Below are 21,977 nucleotides of genomic sequence, written 5' to 3'. Positions count from 1 at the left end.
TAGTTAGGACAAAAACGACTGTGGAACTGGACACTAGGAGAGTCAATTTACCCTTGAGCACCGAAATGCTCTTGTTACCTCACCCACGGGCTGTGGGTGCATAGGTGCAAAGTCGTGTCGGGTTCCGGCGTTTAAGTCTATGGAGCCTCGTAGAAAAGATGCTGCAGGCGACCAGGAGGAAGATGTCCGGTGTGATCCAAGGGTGGATCAGAGATGCTGAAGACCTGAAGGCAGAGGGGACAATGTTCACAGTCACTAGCCAGTGACTGGAGTGGAACCAGGAAGGAACCAGATGTCGTCGTCGCGATCAAGTGAAGAGTGGACGCTTGACTCTGCAGCCACGTGGACCCGGAGGTATCTTCGACGACCAGGATGGAGGCACGAGCTACCCCACGCAGGCTCTCGCTGTCGGCGATGTCGGATCCGGAATTGGAGTCAACAAGCCTTGGCAAAGGCAACCCATGCGGTGAGTGGAAAAGGCGTCTGGTGCGGACTAGGAGAGTCCGGGGTGCCCCTCTTTTGGAAGGGAGCAAGGGCCAGTCTGGAGCAACAAGACCAGCAGTGAAGATTTCAAGGTTCGTCGTCTAGGAGGCCACTAGCCAGCCGGCAAGTGACCATACAATGCGTTGAGCAGGAACCAAGCAGAAGGGCCCCACGCAGATCTCGTGGAAGCTGGAGGGCTGATCTTCGGTGCAGGAGCTGCTCGGGGCTGGGGCTTCTCAATCCCCAAAGCACTTGGTCGAGTTTACCTCGGGAGTCGTGCTGGAAGCGAAGTACAGTTTCTTTCAAGATGGCCGGTCCCACATGTCTCGTCGCACCCACGGGTCTCAGCTTTGCTGCAGATGTGAGTTGAGGTCGGAGAGGTCTGGGAATCCGGGTCTCGTCGGGCTCTGAAGTCTGGATCCTCGAGGGAAGACGACAAAGTGAAGCCGCTGGACGCTTGATGGTGCCTGCAGTTGCAGGGTGGACACTCCTTGCCCACAAGGGAGATTCTTCAGTCTTCTGTGGAGCAGAACGTCGAAGGCCAGAGTTTCTTCTTGTTGAATAGTTCAGGATAATCTAATTTGGAATGGGACCAGCTCCTACCTTTATTCTCCTAAAGGGGGCTGCACTACAGACTAGGTCCCTCCCCTGGGTGGGACCAGGAAGGGGGGTGGCTACACCCTCTATCCTTTGTCCGGTTTCCCGCCAGAGCTGGGGCAGGGATGCCCCAGCAACTGGTTTGAACCGGTGTATGCACAGGGCACCTTGTGTGCCCCAGGCATGTCTCATTCCTTTCAGGCCTCCCTACCTCAATACACAAAATCCTGTCTGGGGTGGTGCTAACACCTCCCAAGGCAGGAAACCCTTTGTCCACGCCAGCCTCGCTGGAAGGACTCCCAGCAGCAGGAGGTCAGACTTGTGTCTGTGGTGGCAGCATCCATTTTGTGATGCTGAGGCTCGAGTTAACTTTAACCGGGGTTCACAGTTACATACATGTCGTGTCCCTCTAGAAGGGTGGAATGCTACCCCCGTCGCCAGAATTGGCGAGGGGGTAGTATTCCAAATCGTATGACACCTTACTAGACATGTTTTGATAATGCAACACCAGAGTTACCATTTAACCGCGAGGTTGATAATGCACTTAAGAGTATATGGTATAGCGTTATCATGGAACAGCTATTAGGACTTGGTTCCGCAAGCTGCAAACGGGCTCAGCTCATGCCAGAGCACCATCTCACATAATTCCAAGCACTCTGCCTTCAGGATTGATAAGGCCTTCCATAGGAGTGACTGATAGGAATATATGTGTCCATTTTAGGGTTAGATATAGGTATACTATATCTACAGCAAAGGGTGTTTACACCACCTTGCCCCAGCTGTCATGCAGCAGTTGTGTCAGATTTAGATGGCCATCCAGGGGTGGCATAATACATGCTTCAGCCCCTGGTAGGCCCTGGGTACACCTATGCCCTGTGTACAGGGACTGATAAGGTGGCCCAGTACCAATTGGTAAATGCACTAAAAGTACATGGTTGTCAATTTAGAGAGAGAACAGCTAGGCTGTGGGTCTGATTAGCAGGCCCACAGCCAGGGAAAGTCGTAAACCAGTGAAGCGAAAAGCAAAAATCTGGGGTGACCATAGGATTGCAGACCCCACTCTCCTACATAACCCCCCCCCCCAAACTTAGGGACATTAAACTAACCTTGACCAGGTGAGTCTTCTTGCTCTAAGTGGAAATACCTGGAGAGACCATCTGCATTGCCATGGTCAGTCCCTGGTCTGTGCTCAACTGTAAAGTCCATCCCCTGTAGGGAAATGGACCACCTAAGAAGTTTGGGGTTTTCACCCTTCATCTGATGTAGCCATAAGAGGGGCTTATGGTCGGTCTGAATCTTGAAGTGAGTTCCAAACAAGTATGGCCTCAACTTCTTCAGGGCCCAAAACCACAGCAAAGGCCTCCCTCTCTCTAGGGGTCAGCCTTCTGCTTATAAAAGCAATGGGCTGGTCATGACCATCAATATTCAGTTGAGAAAGAACAGCTCCCACACCCAACTCAGATGCATCTGTTTGGACAATGAAGGTTTTGGAGTAGTCAGGACTCTTGAGAATAGGTGCAGTACACATGGCCTGCTTTAGGTCATCAAATGCCTTCTGACAGCTAACTGTCCACTGAACTTTCTTTGGCATTTTCTTGCTTGTCAAGTCATTAAGTGGTATCACAATGGACCCATAATTTTGACAAACTTCCTATAGTAACCAGACAGGCCCAAGAAAGCTCTGACCTGTGTCTGGGTGGTTGAAGGAGCCCAGTCCTTTATGGCCTGTATCTTGCTCTCCAATGGTTGAACCTGGCCTCCACCTACAAGGTGGCCCAGGTACACAACCTGACTCTGCCCTATCTGGCACTTAGTAGCCTTGATAGTGAGGCCTGCCTTTTGCAGGGCCTCCAAAACTTTCCTCAGGTGGATCAGGTGATCCTCCCAGGTGGAGCTAAAGACAGCAATATCATCTAGATATGCTGCACAGAAGTCATCCAACCCAGTGAGAACTTGGTTCACCAACCTTTGTAAAGTGGCAGGTGCATTTTTCAAACCAAAGGGCATCACCACAAATTGGTAATGACCTCCTGGGGTAGAAAATGCTGTTTTGGCCTTGGCATCCTCAGCTAACCTGATCTGCCAATAACCAGCTGTTAGGTCAAATGTACTTAAGAAAGTTGCAGAAGCCAACTTGTCTTTCAGTTCATCTGCCCTAGGTATTGGATGGGCATCTGTCTTAGTGACAGCATTGAGACCCCTGTAGTCTACACAAAACCTCATCCCTCTCTTACCATCCTGGGTGTGAGGTTTAGGCACTAGAACTACAGGACTAGCCCAAGGGCTCTCTGAGGGTTCAATGACTCCCAATTCCAACATCTTTTGGACTTCTTTCTTTATGCAGTCCCTGACGTGGTCAGGTTGCCTGTAGATTTTACTCTTGACAGGCAGACTGTCACCAGTGTCCACCTCATGGGTGCACCAATTTGTCTGACTGGGGGTCAGTGAAAACTTTTGCCTGAAGGATTGAAGAACCTGTTTACAATCCTCTTGTTGATGGGCAGAGAGGCTGTCAGAAAAGACTACACCATCTACTGACCCATCATCAGGGTTCTGAGTGAGCAGGTCTGGGAGAGGGTCACTCTCTTCTTCCTGCACCTCATCTGTGGCCATGAGCAAGCCCATGTCCTCCCTGTTGACAAATGCTTTGAGCCTATTCACATGAAGCACCCTGTGGGGGCTCCTGGGAGTTACCATGTCCACCAAGTAGGTGACCTCTCCCTTTTGCTCAATGATGGTATGGGGTCCAGACCATTTATCTTGGAGAGCTGCTGGGGCCACTGGCTCCAACACCCACACCTTCTGTCCTGCATGATACACAGTTAGGACAGCCTTTTGGTCATTGCAAGCTTTTTGGAGTTCTTGGCTGGCATCAAGGTTTTTAGATGCCTTCTCCATGTACTCTGCCATCCTGGAGCGGAGACCAGGTACATAGTCCACTATGTCAAGTTTAGGCTTTTTGAGAGGTAACTCCCATCCTTCCTTCACAAGACATAGGGGTCCTCTTACAGGATGCCCAAACAGAAGCTCAAAAGGGCTGTAACCAACCCCCTTCTGTGGGACCTCTCTGTAAGCAAACAGGAGGCAGGGTAAAATGATGTCCCATCTTCGCCTGAGCTTTTCAGGTAACCCTTTTATCATCCCTTTGAGGGTCTTGTTGAATCTCTCAACAAGCCCATTGCATTGTGGGTGATAGGGTGTGGTAAATTTGTAATTTACTCCACACTCCTTCCACATAGCAGTTAAGTATCCTGACATGAAGTTTGCACCTCTGTCAGAGACAACCTCCTTAGGAAACCCCACTGTGGAGAAAACTCCAAGTAGGGCCCTGGCCACAACAGGAGCTGTAGTGGTCCTAAGGGGAATAGCTTCTGGATACCTGGTGGCATGATCCACTACCACCAGTATAAATCTGTGCCCAGATGCTGTTGGGGGATCCATTGGTCCAACAATGTCAATCCCCACTCTTTCAAAGGGAACCCCCACCACAGGTAGTGGTATAAGGGGGGCCTTTGTTGTGCCACCTGATTTGCCACTGGCTTGACAGGTGACACATGAGCGACAAAACTCTTTAGTGTCTTCAGACATATGGGGCCAGTGAAAGTGTGGGGCAAGCCTGTCCCAAGTCTTGTTCTGGCCTAAGTGACCTGCAAGGGGAATCTCATGGGCTAAGGTGAGAAGGAAACCTCTAAGAGACAAGGGGATGATCAGCCTCCTGGTAGCACCAGGCTTGGGGTCTCTTGCCTCAGAGTATAGGAGTCCATCTTCCCAATATACCTTATGGGCACCTGTAGCATTCCCTGCAGCCTCAGCAGCAGCCTGCTGTCTGAGGGGTTCAAGAGAGGAACAATCTAATTGGGCCTGCCTCAAGTCGGCCCTGGAAGGTCCCCCTGTCCCAAGAAACTCAACCTGATCAGGTTCAAGCTCTTCTAGGACAGTTCCTTCTGGGGTCTCTGGGTCAGCCTCCTGAGAGGGCTGATCCTCAGCCTGAGGCAGGGGGGAAGGCTCTGCCTTAACCCTACCATTCTTTCTCTTGGGTAGTGTCTGGTCCATTCTTCCAGGATCCAGCACTTGTTCAGCTGGGCATTTCTTGGCCTGTGACCTAGTCACAGCAAGGACATGTGAGGAGAGACCTAGTATTTCTACATGAGTCCTGTACTCCACATCTGACCACAGTGAGGATTCCAAATCATTGCCCAAAAGACAATCTACTGGGAGGTCTGAACTAACTACAACCCTTTTGAGGCCAGTTACCCCTCCCCAGGAGAAATTAACAATTGCCATACTGTGATTGGTAGTGACATTGCTAGCATTGGTCACTAGGTAATCTGAACCTAGCATGATCTGGTCAGGGTCCACAAATGTTGGTGTCACCATGGTGACACTGGCACATGTGTCCCTGTAGGCCTGAGCCATTTGTCCATTAATTAAAGGCGTTTGTCTGTATTTGCCCAGAGTACTAGGCCTTACAGTAGGGGCCATATCCATGTCCCCAGTACAAACAAGAACTGCCTGAGTAGGAATTCTAACTAAGTCAGAACCCACCTCAGTTCCCAGGGTTAACCCAACTATAGCCTTGAGAGGTACACTACCACTACTAACTGTACTAGGGGGTGCAGGTGTCTTAGGGACAGTAGTGGTAGGAGTTTGGCCTTTCTTAGTGCACTCACTAAACCAGTGAGTTTTACTTTTACAGTATGGCACCATGGTTTCTTAGGACCATCATTCTTCTTCTTTTGGGAAGTTTGGGACCCACCCTCCTTAGGTTGTTGGGGCCCTGTTGAAGACTTCTGGTCATTTTGCTTATTCTCATTACCCTTCTGGTCTGCTTTCTTCTGGCCACCACCCTGGTTCTGGTTCTGCTGCTTGACCCTTGTCCTGACCCATCTGTCTGCCTTCTTTCCCAATTCTTGGGGAGAGGTCAGATCTGAGTCAATCAAGTGCTGATGCAACAACTGGTTCTGACAATTATTTAAGATTTGCTCTCTCATAATTAGATTATACAATCCTGTGTAATCAGTAACTTTACTTCCCAGTAACCAGCCCTCCAGAGCCTTAGTGGCACAATCAACAAAGTCAGTCCAATCTTGAGCCTGAGTTTTCTGGGTATCCCTGAACATCAACCTGTACTGTTCAGTGGTTAAGCCAAACCCATCAATCAGAGCAGTTTTCAAGACTTGGTAATCATTTGCATCCTCATCTCTAACTGTGAGGAGCTTGTCTCTATCTTTACCTTCAAAGGAGAGCCACAATATAGCTGCCCACTGACTTTGGGGTACCTGCTGTACTTTGCAGGCTCTCTCCAAAGCAGTTATCGACTTGTGGATATCATCTCCTGTCTTATAGGAGGGCATTATTTTACTCAGGTGTCTATTATCAAAACTCCTGTCTCTATCCCTAGGGATAGTGCTGCCACCAGTGGGGACTACCCCACTCAACTGTTGCTCTCTAGCAAAGGCAAGCTTCTCCTTGGCAAGGGCAAGTTCTTCCCTCTGGATCCACAGATTAGCCTGCTTCATCCTTGCTTCATGTTCTCTCCTCTGAGGAGAAGTCGTTCTCCTCTGAGCAGAGGCATGAGAGTGCACAGATCTATTGGAGTCCCTAGAATGAGACCCATCTCTTCTAACTCCAAAGTTAGGCCTGCTCAGGGTCAGTACTGGGGGTCCCCCAGATCCTTCCCTATGTAGGTCTAAGTTGGCCCTTGTGAGTCTGCTGACTATCACAGAGCCATTGTCTGCCTCATCCCCAGATGGTTCTTCTTCTTCCTCCTCCTCTTCTACATTCTCTGTTTCAGGGAGGTCTGGATCTCCAAGAGTACCTTCTAAGGCTGGCATGCTCCCATCGGTGTTAGAAGCCTTTCTAGCATCATATGTCTCTAAGAGACCTAACAGAAAGGGAGTGGTAGGGTTAGAACCCCGTTTCAATTTCCTGGAGGTACACAATTGTCTCATCTCCTGGAAACTGAGAGCTGCATATCTGGAAAGGACCTGTGGAGGGTCACTAACCACAAGGGGAGTCACTGAGGTCTCTCCTGTGGTAGACATGCTTTCTAGTGAGGTGTAAGTGGTGCACTTACCTACACTATGGGTTTTCCTACTGATCCCTTGCTAAGAGTTGTAGTCAGGGTGTGCTAGGCCCTTTCTACTACAACAGCTAGTTCAGTAGAACTCAGAGTATTTCTAAGCTTGTTATATGTACCTAGGTACCTTATGTGATCTTTCAAATGATATTTCAAGATTATACGTGGTAAAAACAACAGCAAGCTCAAATCCCCACCGCTGCACACCAATGTGAGAAGTTGGCCTGATATATGATGCTCACTAGTTCTAGTGATCACCTTGTATCAGTCCAAACAACCCTTAAGGTGATTGGTTGTAAGTCAACCTTATAGACCAGCTATCCTAATGGTAGCATGGACAAAGCAGTCTTAGGCTAAACTCTTTTGGCATGTGAAGCCAGCTGTTTTACCACAATATAACCCCTTGAATACCAAGTGAAAGGACACCACACAGGTTGTTATGAAAATAAACAGTATATTTATTAATAACAACACCTCTGAACTCTTTATGAGGTCAGAGGGCTAAGCACATGACAATCTCTTACGAAAAATACTACAAGTTGCCCGAAATTACAATGGTGCCCTAGGGGCACGACAAACCATACACTAAGTAAGTGGAATGTGAAAGTCAATAAAAGGAATGGAGCTGTCCAGAGGCTGTAGGATCGATGGGACCACGCTATACTAACTTCAGGTAAGTAATAGGAGGCCCACGGAACGCGTGTGCAGAGTGTGAACTCACACGCGAGATGCGTAACAACGTCTATGGACAGTACAGTTCAAGTTAAAGGTGAGTACGGACAATCCTGACTAGGTAGGACTAAAACGACTGTGGAACTGGACACTAGGACAGTTAAACTACCCTTGAGCACCAAAATGCTCTTGTTACCTCACTCACGGGCCGCAGGTGCATAGGTGTCAAAGTGCGTCGGGTTCTCGCGTTGAAGTCAATGGAGCCTGAAAGAAAAGATGCTGCAGGCGACCAGCAGGGAGATGTCCGGTGCAATCCAAGGGTGGATTGTTGAAGAAGGAGACCTGAAAGCAGAGGGGACAATATTCACAGTCACAAGCCAGTGACTGGAGTGGAACCAGGAAGGAACCAGATGTTGTCGTCGCGATCAGGTGAAGAGTGGACGCTTGACTCTGCAGCCACGTGGACCAGGAGGTGTCTTCGACGACCAGGATGGAGGCACGAGCTGTCCCACGCACGCTCTCGCTGTCGGCGGTGTCGGATACGGGATTGGACTCAACAGGCCTTGGCAAAGGCAACCCACGCGGTGAGTGAAGGAAGCGTCTGGTGCGGACTAGGAGAGTCCGGGGTGCCCCTCTTTTGGAAGGGAGCAAGGGCCAGTCGGGAGCAACCAGACCAGCAGTGAAGATTCAAAGGTTCGTCGTCTAGGAGGCCACTAGCCAGCCGGCAAGTGACCAGACAACGCGTCGAGCAGCAACAAAGCAGAAGGGCCCCAAGCAGATCTCGTGGATGCTGGAGGGCTGATCTTCGGTGCAGGGGCTGCTCGGGGCTGGGGCTTCTCAGTCCCCAAAGCACTTGGTCGAGTTTACCTCGGGAGTCGTGCTGGAAGCGAAGTGCAGGTTCGTTCAAGATGGCCGGTCCCACGTGTCTCGTCGCACCCACGGGTCTCAGCTTTGCTGCAGATGTAGGTAGAGGTCGGAGAGGTCTGGGAATCCGGGTCTCGTCGGGCTCTGAAGTCTGGATCCTCGAGGGAAGACGACAAAGTGAAGCCGGTGGACGCTTGATGGTGCCTGCAGTTGCCAGGGTGGACACTCCTTGTCCACAAGGGAGATTCTTCAGTCTTCTGTGGAGCAGAACGTCGAAGGCCAGAGTTTCTTCTTGTTGAATAGTTCAGGATAATCTAATTTGGAATGGGACCAGCTCCTACCTTTATTCTCCTAAAGGGGGCTGCACTACTGACTAGGTCTCTCCCCTGGGTGGGACCAGGAAGGGGGGTGGCTACACCCCCTATCCTTTGTCCGGTTTCCCGCCAGAGCTGGGGCAGGGATGCCCCAGCAACTGGTTTGAACCGGTGTATGCACAGGGCACCTTGTGTGCCCCAGGCATGTCTCATTCCTTTCAGGCCTCCCTACCTCAATACACAAAATCCTGTCTGGGGTGGTGCTAGCACCTCCCAAGGCAGGAAACCCTTTGTCCAAGCCAGCCTCGCTGGAAGGACTCCCAGCAGCAGGAGGTCAGACTTGTGTCTGTGGTGGCAGCATCCATTTTGGGATGCTGAGGCTCGAGTTAACTTTAACCGGGGTTCAAAGTTACATACATGTCGTGTCCCTCTAGAAGGGTGGAATGCTACCCTTGTCGCCAGAATTGGCGAGGGGGTAGTATTCCAAATCGTATGACACCTTACTCGACATGTTTTGATAATGCAATACCAGAAGTAGCATTTAACCGCGAGGTTGATAATGCACTTAAGAGTATATGGTATAGCGTTATCATGGAACAGCTATTAGGACTTGGTTCCGCAAGCTGCAAACGGGCTCAGCTCATGCCAGAGCACCATCTCACATAATTCCAAGCACTCTGCCTTCAGGATTGATAAGGCCTTCCATAGGAGTGACTGATAGGAATATATGTGTCCATTTTAGGGTTAGATATAGGTATACTACATCTACAGCAAAGGGTGTTCACACCACCTTGCCCCAGCTGTCATGCAGCCAGTTGTGTCAGATTTAGATGGCCAGCCAGGGGTGGCATAATACATGCTTCAGCCCCTGGTAGGCCCTGGGTACACCTATGCCCTGTGTACAGGGACTGATAAGGTGGCCCAGTACCAATTGGTAAATGCACTAAAAGTACATGGTTGTCAATTTAGAGAGAGAACAGCTAGGCTGTGGGTCCGATTAGCAGGCCCACAGCCAGGGAAAGTCGTAAACCAGTGAAGCGAAAAGCAAAAATCTGGGGTGACCATAGGATTGCAGACCCCACTCTCCTACAGTGGGCTCCCCAACCTGTCAGTGATGCGTCGCTGTTAGTACTACTTGTGGAACTGGCTCTTGGAACAGTCGCCCCCTTGGAAAGCTTTTGTGGGTTCCACCACTGCGGAGAGTTGTAAGCGCAATTGTCCACCAACACTAGGTCTTTTAATTGTCCTTGATCTTGGTTCCACTGCCTTGCTAGGCATTCTTGCAGTGGGCGCATTTGAAGTCGGGTATGAGGGACAATGAATATATAGGAGGCCATCATGCCTATGAGCTGCATGTACACTCAAGCTGGTAAGGAGTGTTGTGGCTGAAACTTTTGAATGAGAGTCTGCATATTGGCTATAGTGGCTGGATTTGGATATGCTTTTGCTACTGAGGTATCTATTGTGGCTCCCAGATATTGCTGTATGTGGGAGGGCTGTAGATGTGATTTTGGGTAATTTATGGAAAACCCCAGACTGTATAGCAGCTGGAGTGTTTGAGACGTATGTCTTGCAGACTGCATGTACGAGTTGGCCTTTATGAGCCAATCGTCGAGGTAAGGAAACACGTGGATGTGTTGCCTTCTGAGGTGTGCTGCTACAACCGCTAGGCATTTTGTGAAAACTCTTGGGGCCGTAGTTACCCCAAAGGGGAGAACTTTGAATTGATAATGTTGCCCTTCTATTGTGAACCTGAGGTATTTTCTGTGAGCTGGATGTATAGGTATGTGAAAGTATGCGACTAACGTAGCAAGGAAGTTGTTTTGCTGGAGTTGCGGGAGTACTTGCTGTAGAGTAATCATATGGAAATGCACAGAGAGTATGTATTGATTTAGCGGTCTGAGGTCTAGAATGGGTCTGAGGGACCCATCCTTCTTAGGAATTAGGAAGTATAGAGAGTATACTCCTGTCCCTTGATGTTGAAAAGGGACTGGCTCTATGGCTCCCTTTTCTAGCATGGACGCAACTTCTTGTTGTAACAGTGTGATGTGTTCTTTGGACATAGGACGATGTTTGGTTGGTATGTTGGGTGCAGTAGAAGTGAGTTCCAGGCAGTAACCATACTGGATAATTTGTCTCACCCACCTGTCTGTGGTAATGTTTTTCCAGACTGGTAGGAATTGCTGTATTCTGCCTCCGACCGGTGTTGGGTGGTCTGGAGGGAGTGTGATAAAGTCACTGTTTGGCGGCATGGAGGCTCTGGTGTTATTGCCACCACGTCCCCTGCCCTTGTTATTGTTTCCCCTATAACCACCTCTGTTGGAGCCTTTATTAAAGGTACTCTGGGTGTTACTCGTGTATGTAGAGGAAGTCTGTGATGTGTTGCCTCTTGCGCCGCCTCCATAGGAGGAGCGACGAAAGGAACATCTATTTTGCTGAAACTGAAGTGCGCCCATAGATTAAGCGGTTTCTGTATCTTTTTTCATTTTGTCTAAGATTGAGTCAACAGCTGGACCAAACAGGAAATCTGGGTTAACTGGCTGGTTGAGGTTTGTGGATTGCACCTAGTTTTTAAAACCAGCGATGCGTAACCGCGCATGCCTGCGTAGTAATACACTAGTATTAATGGATCTTGCTGCTGTATCAGCTGCATCTAGCGCACATTTAATAGAGGCATTAGTTATGAATTTGACTTCCTGAATGAGGTCGTTAGCTTTAGCTTTAAAAGGTTCTGGTAAATGTTGCAGCAAACCTTCAAGTTCATCGTAATGCGCTCTATCATAGCGTCCTAATAAAGCCTGTTTGTTTGCAATCCTCCATGAATTTGCAGCTTGTGAGGCCACCCTCTTGCCTGAGGCCTCTAAGATCTTAGACTCCTTGTCAGGAGGGGGAGCATCTCCTGTTTGTGAGTTGGCTCTCTTTCGGGCGTTTGCCACTACAAGAGAGTCTAAAGGTAATTGGGATTTGATATAGGCAGGGTCTGAAGGGGCCGCCTTATATTTCTTCTCTACTCTGGGATTGAGTACACGTGCTCTGGTTGGATCTTTGAATATGTCAGGCGCATGTTTAAGTACCCCTTTTAACATGGGAAGTGTCCTGACATGTTTTTCAGAGGTAGGAAAGGTGTCAAATAAAAAGTCCTTTTCTATGGGGTCAGTGTGCATGTCCACATTGTGATATTTTGCTGCGCAATCTATTAATTGATTGAAGAGAATGGTGTCGTCAGTAGGCGACGGTTTTGAAGGGTATGTGGAGGTGTCTGGGATGGGCTGTGGATCATATGGATCGTTTTGGTCATCCCCTGGGTTGTCTTGTGCATCAGGATCTTTTACATCAGGATCTTGAGGCTCATCAAAATGGACATGAGGATCTACTCCCATGTTCTCTTCCTCATCATACTGTGAATGTGTAGGAGAGTAAGGCACAAAAGGCATATTAGGATAAAAAGGAGGAGGAGTAAAAGGTCTTGAGGGAGATGTCCCAAAGTCTTTTTTTCTTTGGAGGAACAGGGGAAGGAGTGTCCGTGTCCAATGGTCTCTTTTTTCAATGATAAACTGTAAGATTTCCTGTTGCAGGGTATATATACAGTTTAGACTGTTGCTCACTCACAGGATCAGGATGGAAGAGTTCTTCCTCAATTGTCCGTGGCGCCGATGTTTTTGGCTTAGTTACTAGTCCATGACTTTTTGGCTCGAGAGCTCTAGGTCGTGGAGCTTTTTCTGGTTCGACTGTTGATTTAGGGTCGGAAACCTTTTTCGGTTCGACAACTTTGTCCTTGTCGACGTTCTTTGGTAGTTTAACAGTCTTCTGTGGGTCGACGACCTGTTTCGGAACAACCAGAGTCTTTGGTTCGATAAGTTTGTCTTGTTTCTTATGCTCGACGACCTTTTTCGGCTCGATGTTTTTGCTCGAGTCGACGTCCTTTTTTGTGTCGACTGGCTTTTTCTGCGGGTCGAGTATCTTCTTTGGATCGACGACCTTCTGTGGCTCAGAGCTCTTTTTCGGCTCTACAGGCTTCGGCTCGATAACTTTCTTGGGTTGGCCAACCTTTTGTTCAAGAACCTTCTTAGGTTCGACAATTTTTGGTTCAATAACCGTCTTCGGGTCGACGACCTTCGGTTTGACAACCTTTTTCGGGACGACAACCTTTTTGGGGAGAGTGTTACTCGGGCCAGGTGTATCAGAAGGCTTAGTCCTTGGCTTCGGAGCCGAGCCGGAAGGCAGGGCTTCTGAAGTAAGTTGTCGGTCTCGGCTAAGGCCTTTAGGCGATGCGTCGACCGGAGCCTTTTCTTTTGGGGGTCGGGGGCTGAGTACTCACTTTTTGCCCCGGCGTGAATTGGCCATTGGGAGTCCGACTGGTCCTCAATGGTGACGATTTCTAGATCAGAGTCCGCCGCTTCAGGGAGGTCGTGTTCGTCCTCGAAGATGTTCTCCGGTTCCGGTGCCTGCCGCTGCATCTCTTGCCTAGCGGCCCGTCTATTCCGGATGGTTTTCTTCAAACGGAATTGGGCACAAGCTGGGCAAGTTTGCTCGTTGTGGTCTGGGGACAAACACCTGTTGCATACTGTATGTTTGTCAGTATGCGGGAATTTTGCGTGGCATTGTGGGCACCTTTTGAACGGGTTTCTTTCCATTGACAGCAGTCCCACGTGGCGTCGAAAAGGCCCAACGGCCCGCGTCGACGACCAGATCGAGATGGAAAGTTTGATCGAGTCAAGGAGTACCGAACGAGAACAATACAGTCGAGGTAGGAGGCATTTTGGCCTTAGAAAGTAGGTTAGTTTCGATTCCGAAGTTGGAGTATAGGAATAACATCCAAACCCAATGGCGGAAAAAAAACAATCTGAGGATGGAAAGATGCCCATGCGCACTGTAGTCCAGGGGAGGAGCCACCTATCTCGTGATACTTCGAATACTCTTCCAGGACAACAAAGTGCAATCATCCGGACCCAACACTAGGCGGCGATCTATGCACAGATATGAATTCAGCAGCCCACATGCCTCGAACAGTTGTTTTGTCTTACAAAAGGGTTGTGTCCTCTCTAGGTAGTATAGCAATGGTCTTTTGACATCTAATATGTGAAGAGCTCTTTCTGGTACTGTCTGTGGGTGCGAGAAGAAAACGGGCAGTTCCACAGATTGATTGAGATGGAAGGGAGAAATGACTTTGGGTAAGAATTTTGGATTAGTACGCAGAACTACCTTATTGTGATGCATTTGCAAAAAGGGTTCTTGAATGGTTAGTGCTAGTAGTTCACTAACTCTCCGCAGAGAGGTAATAGCTACTAGGAACGCAACTTTCCATGTTAAAAATTGTAGTTCACATTTGTGTAAGGGTTCGAAAGGAGGCCCCATTAACCGTGTGAGAACAACGTTTAAATTCCACACAGGTGAAGGTGGTACTCTGGGAGGAATTATTCTTTTAAGGCCTTCCATAAAGGCTTTAATTGCAGGCACTCTGAATAGAGATAGAGGTTGTCTGTTTTGCAGATATGCTGCTATTGCAGCAAGATGTAGTCTAATAGATGTATAGGCTAAGTTGCATCTTTGGAGATGCAGTAAGTATCCTATGATGTGTTGAATAGACACATCTAGAGGATTAATATTGTTATTGTGACAATATGTCACAAATCGTTTCCACTTGGCTGCATAACATGCCCTAGTGGTTGGACGTCTAGCTTCTTTTATGACATTAATGCAGTCTGGAGGAAGGTTCAAATATCCAAATTCTAGGATTTCAGGAGCCAGATTGCAAGGTTGAGCTGAGCTGGGTCCGGGTGTCTGATCTCTCCACGGTTCTGTGTTAAGAGGTGTGGAGACAGGTGTCATTTTTGGTGCAGTACTACCGACAGTTGTAGCAGTGTGGTGTACCAGGCTGGAGGCCCACGTTGGAGCAACTAGGATGAGGGTCAGAGAATGCTGCTGTAGTTTGCGTACTACTAGTGGCATGAGTGGTAGAGGTGGAAAAGCGTACCCAAATCTGTTTGACCAGTTCATCCATATCGCATTGCCTTTGGACAGTGGGTGTGGATATCTGGCGGTGAAGCTTGGGCATTTGGCGTTTTCGTGGGTGGCAAATAGGTCTATCTGAGGTTGTCCCCACACCTGAAAGAATGGCTGAAGAACTTGCATATGAAGTTCCCACTCGTAGGTCTGTTGTGTTTGTCGACTTAACAGATCCGCTATGGTATTTTGTACTCCTGGAACATGCTGGGCTAGAAGGAATATGTTTTGAGGTATAGCCCACCGCCATATGTGCTGTGCTAGTTGAGATAGCTGCAGGGAGTGTGTGCCTTCCTGCTTCTGTATGTAATGCATGGCTGTCATGTTGTGTGTGCGGACTAACACAGCTTTGTTTGATACTTGCTTATGGAAAGCTTTTAGTGCTAGGAATATTGCTAGTAACTCCAGATGATTGATGTGGAGTAACTTTTGTTGTGGTGTCCACCTGCTTTGCATGGTGTGTTGCAGTAGGTGGGCTTCCCAGATGGAGAGCGATGCGTCCGCAGTTCAGATTAACTGAGGAACTGGCTCTAGGAACGGTCGTCCCTTGGAAAGGATTTTGGTGTTCCACCACTGCAGAGAGCGATGAGTCCAACCGTCTACCAACACTAGGTCTGTCAATTGACCTTGAGCCTGGTTCCACTGACGTGATGAGCATTCTTGTAGCGGACGCATTTGAAGTCTTGCATGGGGCACTATGAAAATGCAAGAGGCCATCATCCCTTTGAATTGCATGAACACTTGCTGGAAGGGAGTGTTGTAGCTGAAACCTTGTTAGAAGAGTTTGCATGCTGGCTATCCTTGCTGGAGTGGGACAGGCAAGCCCTTTTGAGGTGTTTATTGTGGCACTGAGGTACTGTTGTACTTTGGATGGTTGTAGATGGGACTTGGTGTGGTTTATTGTGAACCCCCAAGTCGTGAAGCAGTTGTATTGTGGCATGAGTGTGTTCCACGCATTGGTTGTAGGAGCTGGCTTTTATGAGCCAGTCGTCGAGGTACCTGAAGACATGGATGTGTTGTCTTCGTAAATGCGCTGCCACCACTGCTAAGCACTTAGTGAATACTCTTGGTGCTGTTGTGACTCAGAATGGGAGTACTTTTAATTGATAGTGCTGTCCGTTTATTACAAATCTGAGATACTTCCTGTGAGCCTTGTGAATGGGAATGTGGAAGTATGCATCCTTGAGATCCAAAGTAGCAAGGAAGTCGTTTTGTGACAGAAGCGGAAGGACTTGTTGCAGTGTGACCATGTGAAAATGGTCTGACTGTATGTATATGTTTAGCAGTCTGAGGTCTAGAATAGGCTTTAGAGAGCCGTCCTTTTTTGGAATCAGAAAGTATAGAGAGTAAACCCCTTTGTTTTGTTGGTGCAGGGGAACTGGTTCTATTGCACTTTTTTGTTGCAGGGATTCTACTTCTTGCTTTAACAGTGCTAGATGTTCTTGTGACATTGGACGCTGTTTGGGTGGTATGGTTGGGAGGGGGTAGATGTTAGTTCTAGACAGTAACCCGATTGAATAATTTGAATAATTTCACCCACCTGTCTGATGTGATGTTGGTCCAGGTAGGAAGGAATTGTTGGAGTCTTCCCCCCACAGGAGTGGAATGTGGGGGGTGGGGGGAGGGGAGTCATTGGGTAGGGGTAGAGGCAGAGCGGGAGTTGTTAGTTTTGCCTCTGCCTTTGTTGTTGTTGCCCCTGTAACCCCCTCTTTGGTAGCCCTTAGTGAATGTGGATTGGCTAGGGGTTTTGTAAGAGGTGGAGGGACATTCAGAAGAATAGCCTCTAGTGTTGCCTCTGTATGATGAGCGACGAAAAGAACGTCTGGGAGCTTGCTGTTGCAAGGCTCCCATAGATTTTGCTGTATCGGTGTCTTTTTTCATCTTTTCTAAAGACATGTCAACATTTGGGCCAAATAAATGTGTCATCAAATGGCTGATTAAGGATGGAGTTTTGTACCTCAGGTTTAAAACCTGAGATACGTAGCCAAGCATGTCTACGTAGGAGGTTGCTGGTATTACTTGCTCTTGAGGCGGTATCTGCCGCATCTAGGGCACAGCGAATAGAAGTGTTGGTAATATTTTTACCTTCCTATACAAGTTCATTGGCCCTATTTTTGTATTTGTCAGGTAGATACTGCATTATGGACTCTAGTTCATCATAATGTGCTCTGTCATGTCTGGCCAGCAACGCTTGGGTGTTGCGATGCGCCAGATATTAGCTGCTTGAGACGCTGTTCTTTTGCCTGAGGCGTCAAGTAGCTTGGATTCTTTGTCTGGTGATGAGGCCTCAACTGATGTCTGAGAATTAACACGTTTACGTGCATTACACACTACTAAAGAGTCTAATGGTGCTGGACCTTTAATATAGACTGGATCTGTAGGGGCAGCTTTATATTTTTTCTCAATTCGAGGATTGAGGACCCTAAACCTGACGGGGTCTTAAAAACCTCTGTTGCATGTTTGATTACACCCTTAAGCATTGGCAAAAGTGTCTAGTAGGAAATCTTTCTCCACCACATCTGTGTGTAAGTCCACCCCATGATATTGGGTAGCTCTTTGGACTAGTAGGTTAAAACCTATAGTGTTCTCTGGTGGGGATGGTCTAGAAGGGTATATGTCGTCTTGTGGGACATAAGGGGTGTTGTAATCATCCCATGGATTAGGTGACTGAGGGGGACTATTGGTCCCTGCTGGGTCATGTGTACCTCCATCTGTGTCATCAGAGTCTGTGTCTACATCATCTTGTGGATTAGGGGATGGTGTAGATGAATGGTGAGGTGGAGTAGGTGTAGGTGTAGGAGGGGGAACAGTATGGGGAGGTGGAGGAGAAGGCACCCTTAATGGAGAGGTTGCAATGTCTCTCTTCTTTGGAAGAGGAGGAGGTGCTGGCGCATCAAGTTGTCTCTTTTTGGAACTGAGAGTCAATTGACCAGTCTTCGGATCCTTGACAAGAGTTCTTTGGTTAGGATCAGGTGTGAAAGTTCCTCTGAACAGGGCAGATCCTTCGGTGTCGAGGTTTTCGGCTCCGTAGGTTTTTTCGGCACCGAGTCGGTAGCTGATTTCGGTTTAGAAGTGTGCCCTTTTGAAGTGTCCTTTACCGGAACCTGTTTCTTCGGTTCCGGGTGTTTTTTGGGTTTTTAGTTGGCTCCGAATGCGGTTGAGCCGCTGCCAGTCTTCGGTGCCGTGTGCTTCGGTGTCGGAGCAACGGTCGGCGTGGTTGACGAAGATGGCTTTTTTTTCGGTGTCGGTGTAGGATCGGCACCGTGGATAGGCTGGCTCGAGCCCGAGCTGCCTGAAGGCTTAATGGGCTTCTTTGCCGGGCCCGAACGCAGGGCGTTGGAAGCAGTCTCTAGGTGTGCACCCGGGCACGAAGGTGAGTGTGTGCCCGAAGCCTTTTTAGAGGGAGTCGAGGAAGGGTTGGGGTCGACTATCTTACTTACGACCCGTTGAGCTGGAGTGACTTCCTGAACGTCGGAGTCTTTGGCGTCTGAGGAGCTAGTACTCTTCGGCGTGCTGGTGTTCTGCCACGCCGACGCCCTCTTCGAAGATGTTGTCGGGGATCGAAGCTAACGAGCGATCCATTGTTCTTCGAGCTCGTCGGTCCCAGACCGTCTTCATGGAGCAGAAGGAGCCACAAGCGGAACAGTCTTTAGCCTCGTGCTCCGGTGAGAGGCAAAGGTTGCACACCTCATGTAGATCGGTGTGGGGAAACTTCGACCCACATCGAGGACACTTCTTGAATGGCGTCCTTTCCATGAGTCAGAAGTAGGGCCTAGGTAGGCCCGAAGGCCTTCGTCGACGACCAGAATCGAAGACTTCGAAGGTGAGGAATCGAGTCGATGTGGAGCGCGATGGAAACAATACCGTCGAACTGGGTGAGGATTGCGCGCCGAAGGAAATTCAGTTCCTAACCAGAGTGCAGTAAACACATCCGAGTCCGATGGCGGAAAAAAACAATCTGGGGATAGAGCCGATGCCCATGCACAATGTTTTCCAAAGGAGGTGTCACCTATCTCGTGACTTCCAAAGAACTTTTCAGGACAACAACAAACTGCAAACATCCGGGCCCAACACCAGGTGGCGATCTATGCACAGTGTGCAATCTGCAGCTCATATGCCTCGAACCATGTGTATTTACAGCAACACATTCTACAAATATACATTTTCTACTAGAAGAATCTAAAGATGGACTTGCATTCAGACAAACAACAAATTTGATGAGAAGAACAATCTATCATACAGAAAACCCCTTGCACAAAAGGCATATCATTTTTGTATGTCATAGTTCCTGGTTTTGAGACCCTCTCTAGCCTTACAATCTGGCAGTCTGCATGGTTCAGCGAGTCATCATTCAACTCACCTTGTCAAAAAACAATGATTCTGTTCCAACACCATGCTTGCCTGAATCTGCCATGCTGGGGTCCTTCATGCCTGGCAGCTTGGGCTTCTTCTGCAGTTTAAGAAAAAGTTAAACAGGTTATAGTTGGTGTAACAAACATACCACAATGTACTTTTAAATACTCCACATATAAGTTGAAGAGCCTTCCAACAAATGCACAACTAAAACTTATAGTATAGTTAAAACTTCCACGCCAGCAGCAAACCAATGTTAACAGGACTTTTGACTTAACAATTGTCTATGTTATGTTAGGGGCATTTGTAAAGCGCACTGTTACCCTGAGGTGCCCTGGCGCTAGCTACAGTCCTCCAAAGGAAACACAGTATACAGCCAGGGTTGAGTCTGGATACATCAATTTAAAAGACAGGTAAATTCAAGGGTTGAGTATGAAGATGCAAGCTATTAGATAGTTATGCGGCGTAATCTGGCAATCTATACAATTTGGAGGCTATAAAGCCCAGGACATTGCCATATAAAAATCAGTGCAACCTAGGAAATAAATCAGTTAAAAGCCATGAGTCCCTAAGACCTGAAAATCACAATGAAGGAAATTCCTGTGCTAAAGCTATTAGACCCTGTAAGGTCTGTTTAGAGAAAGTGATCGCTAAAATGTCTTCTCAACTATGCATTGTAAGAGCACTAGATCTTCCAGGAACTCGAATTGTAAAATATACATTATTTGGAAGACTGCTATGTAGCCAAAGCACAGATGCAACAACCAATTATAGGCTTAGGTTAGATGGCAAATTGAAATGGTTACTTACCAGTAGGAGTAGTTTTGCAGTTTGAATAATTTTCTGGATTCACACGCTGTGCATTACTCCGCCATTTAGTGGTTGGGTCCGGAATGGTCTTATTTTCTTCTTTATTTTTTCTTCTTGTTTAGGTCGCTGTCGACCACCATTTGGTGCCAGGTACGGCCCCTGTGTGACGTCCGACAGTATCCTGGAGGACGACGTGCGTGGTAGCCAACTTCGGATACTTTTTTCTGTTCCAATTTATGTTTTGCAGCGTGAATCCTTTTCTGGATTCACATGCTGTGCATTAGAATATGTAGCGGTTTCTCCAATGTTTGGGAGACTGTAGTGAAAGGAAGATTTTGCAAACAGATGTTGAAGCACCCTTTGTCCAATTTGAGCTTCCTTACTTATTAGTATGTCCACACAGTAATGCTTTGTAAACATGTGTGCTGATGCCCATGTTGCTGCTGCACCAATGGAGTCAATGGGTACATTAACCATGAAAGTCAGGGTTGCTCCTTTCTCTTGTGGAGTGAGCTGTTGGCTGAATTGTTAATTCGTTTTTGGCATTGGCGTAACGTGATTGGATGGTTTCTACTATCCATCTTGCAATAGTTGCCTTTGTAACTGGTGATCCTGTGTTGGTATGTGCGTAGGTGACAAACAATTGTTTTGTCTTTCGAGTCTGTTATGTTTTTGAAAATAGTCCAGCAACACTCTCCTTACCTCCAGGGTATGGAGGCTTCTTTACCCTTTAGTCTTTGGGTTTTTAGTTTTTGAAGAAAACCGGTAGGATGATATTTTGATTCTAGTGATATTTTGACACCACCTTTGTTACCAAGTGTGGTTTGTCTTTAAGATGAATTTATCCATGTGGATTTTTAAGTATGGTTCTTGGATTGTTAGAGCTTGTAGCTCACTTACTCTTCATAGGGACGTTATAACGATTATAAAAACTTTTTTTTAGAGTAATGTGTTTGAGGTCTGCTGCATGCATGGGCTTGACGGGTTTTGTCACTAGTTGTGACAGTACTGTATTTAGGCTCCATGTGGGTATTGGAGCTGACTTTGGTGGATCAATCCTTTTAGCTCCTTCTGGAACATTTTTAATAACAGGACTTGTAAAGAAGCTTTTACATGTCTTTCTTCTGGTTAAGTTACTATGGCAGCGAGGTGCACATTCATGCTTGAGTATTTGATGTTGTTATCTAGGAGGTACATGAGGTATGTGTAAGAAACTGGCTCAATACATACTACACCAAAATGAGGTATAGTGTGTATAGAGTCCAAGTGTCCCCAAAGGTAGGCAGAGGTTAAATTTGCTAGAACCTTACTCTATAATAGTGGTAGCCTGGTCGAGCAGGAAGGCAGTATCACAGGACAGTGTTAAGCATTTGATGTACACACTCAGTCAGCCAAGGAATTCACATTCTCAAAAACTGAACTCAAGTCCAAATGTTTTTGTATAACAATATACAGCGGTTTTATTTCTAGAACTAAGCAAGCCTGGTACAGGTAAGCATTGAATCCTGTTATTGGATATAGAACAGTTTGAAAATGCAATAGAAATTGTAATTGGTTTGATTTACAGGTGAGCAATAGTATGCAACACTTAGCAAATACAGTATATTGAAATGAATAGGCTTTTTCAATGAATTGCAGGTAAGTTACTTTTTCTAACTCAGTGCTGGATGCCTAGATTCAGCACTGGGACATGTCCTGCAAACAGGTGAGAAAACACGTTTTGGTTATTTGTACGATTTTTAAAGAATCTTTCGTTTTCAAAATTCCACACTTAGTTGTTTTTTGGAGGGAAAATTGTCACT

At 47.5% G+C, this 21,977-nt stretch overlaps 1 protein-coding gene across 5 annotated transcripts in view; it reads right to left on the bottom strand.

Annotated features, from left to right (window-relative positions):
• Positions 1–21,977, bottom strand: part of SIN3A (SIN3 transcription regulator family member A) — an 865,613-nt gene that overhangs the window by 443,937 nt on the left and 399,699 nt on the right. For all 5 annotated transcript variants that reach the window (XM_078685093.1, XM_078685092.1, XM_078685095.1 and 2 more), the window contains one exon: positions 19,373–19,462. In XM_078685093.1, the coding sequence (XP_078541219.1) occupies positions 19,373–19,462 (90 nt within the window). The remainder of the gene's footprint in view (positions 1–19,372; positions 19,463–21,977) is intronic.

This window comes from Lissotriton helveticus, chromosome 3_2, assembly GCF_964261635.1.
Source record: "Lissotriton helveticus chromosome 3_2, aLisHel1.1, whole genome shotgun sequence".
NCBI classification, from domain to species: domain Eukaryota; kingdom Metazoa; phylum Chordata; class Amphibia; order Caudata; family Salamandridae; genus Lissotriton; species Lissotriton helveticus.
Note: the sequence above shows the minus strand (reverse complement) of the source record. Positions and strands in the feature narration are given on the sequence as shown.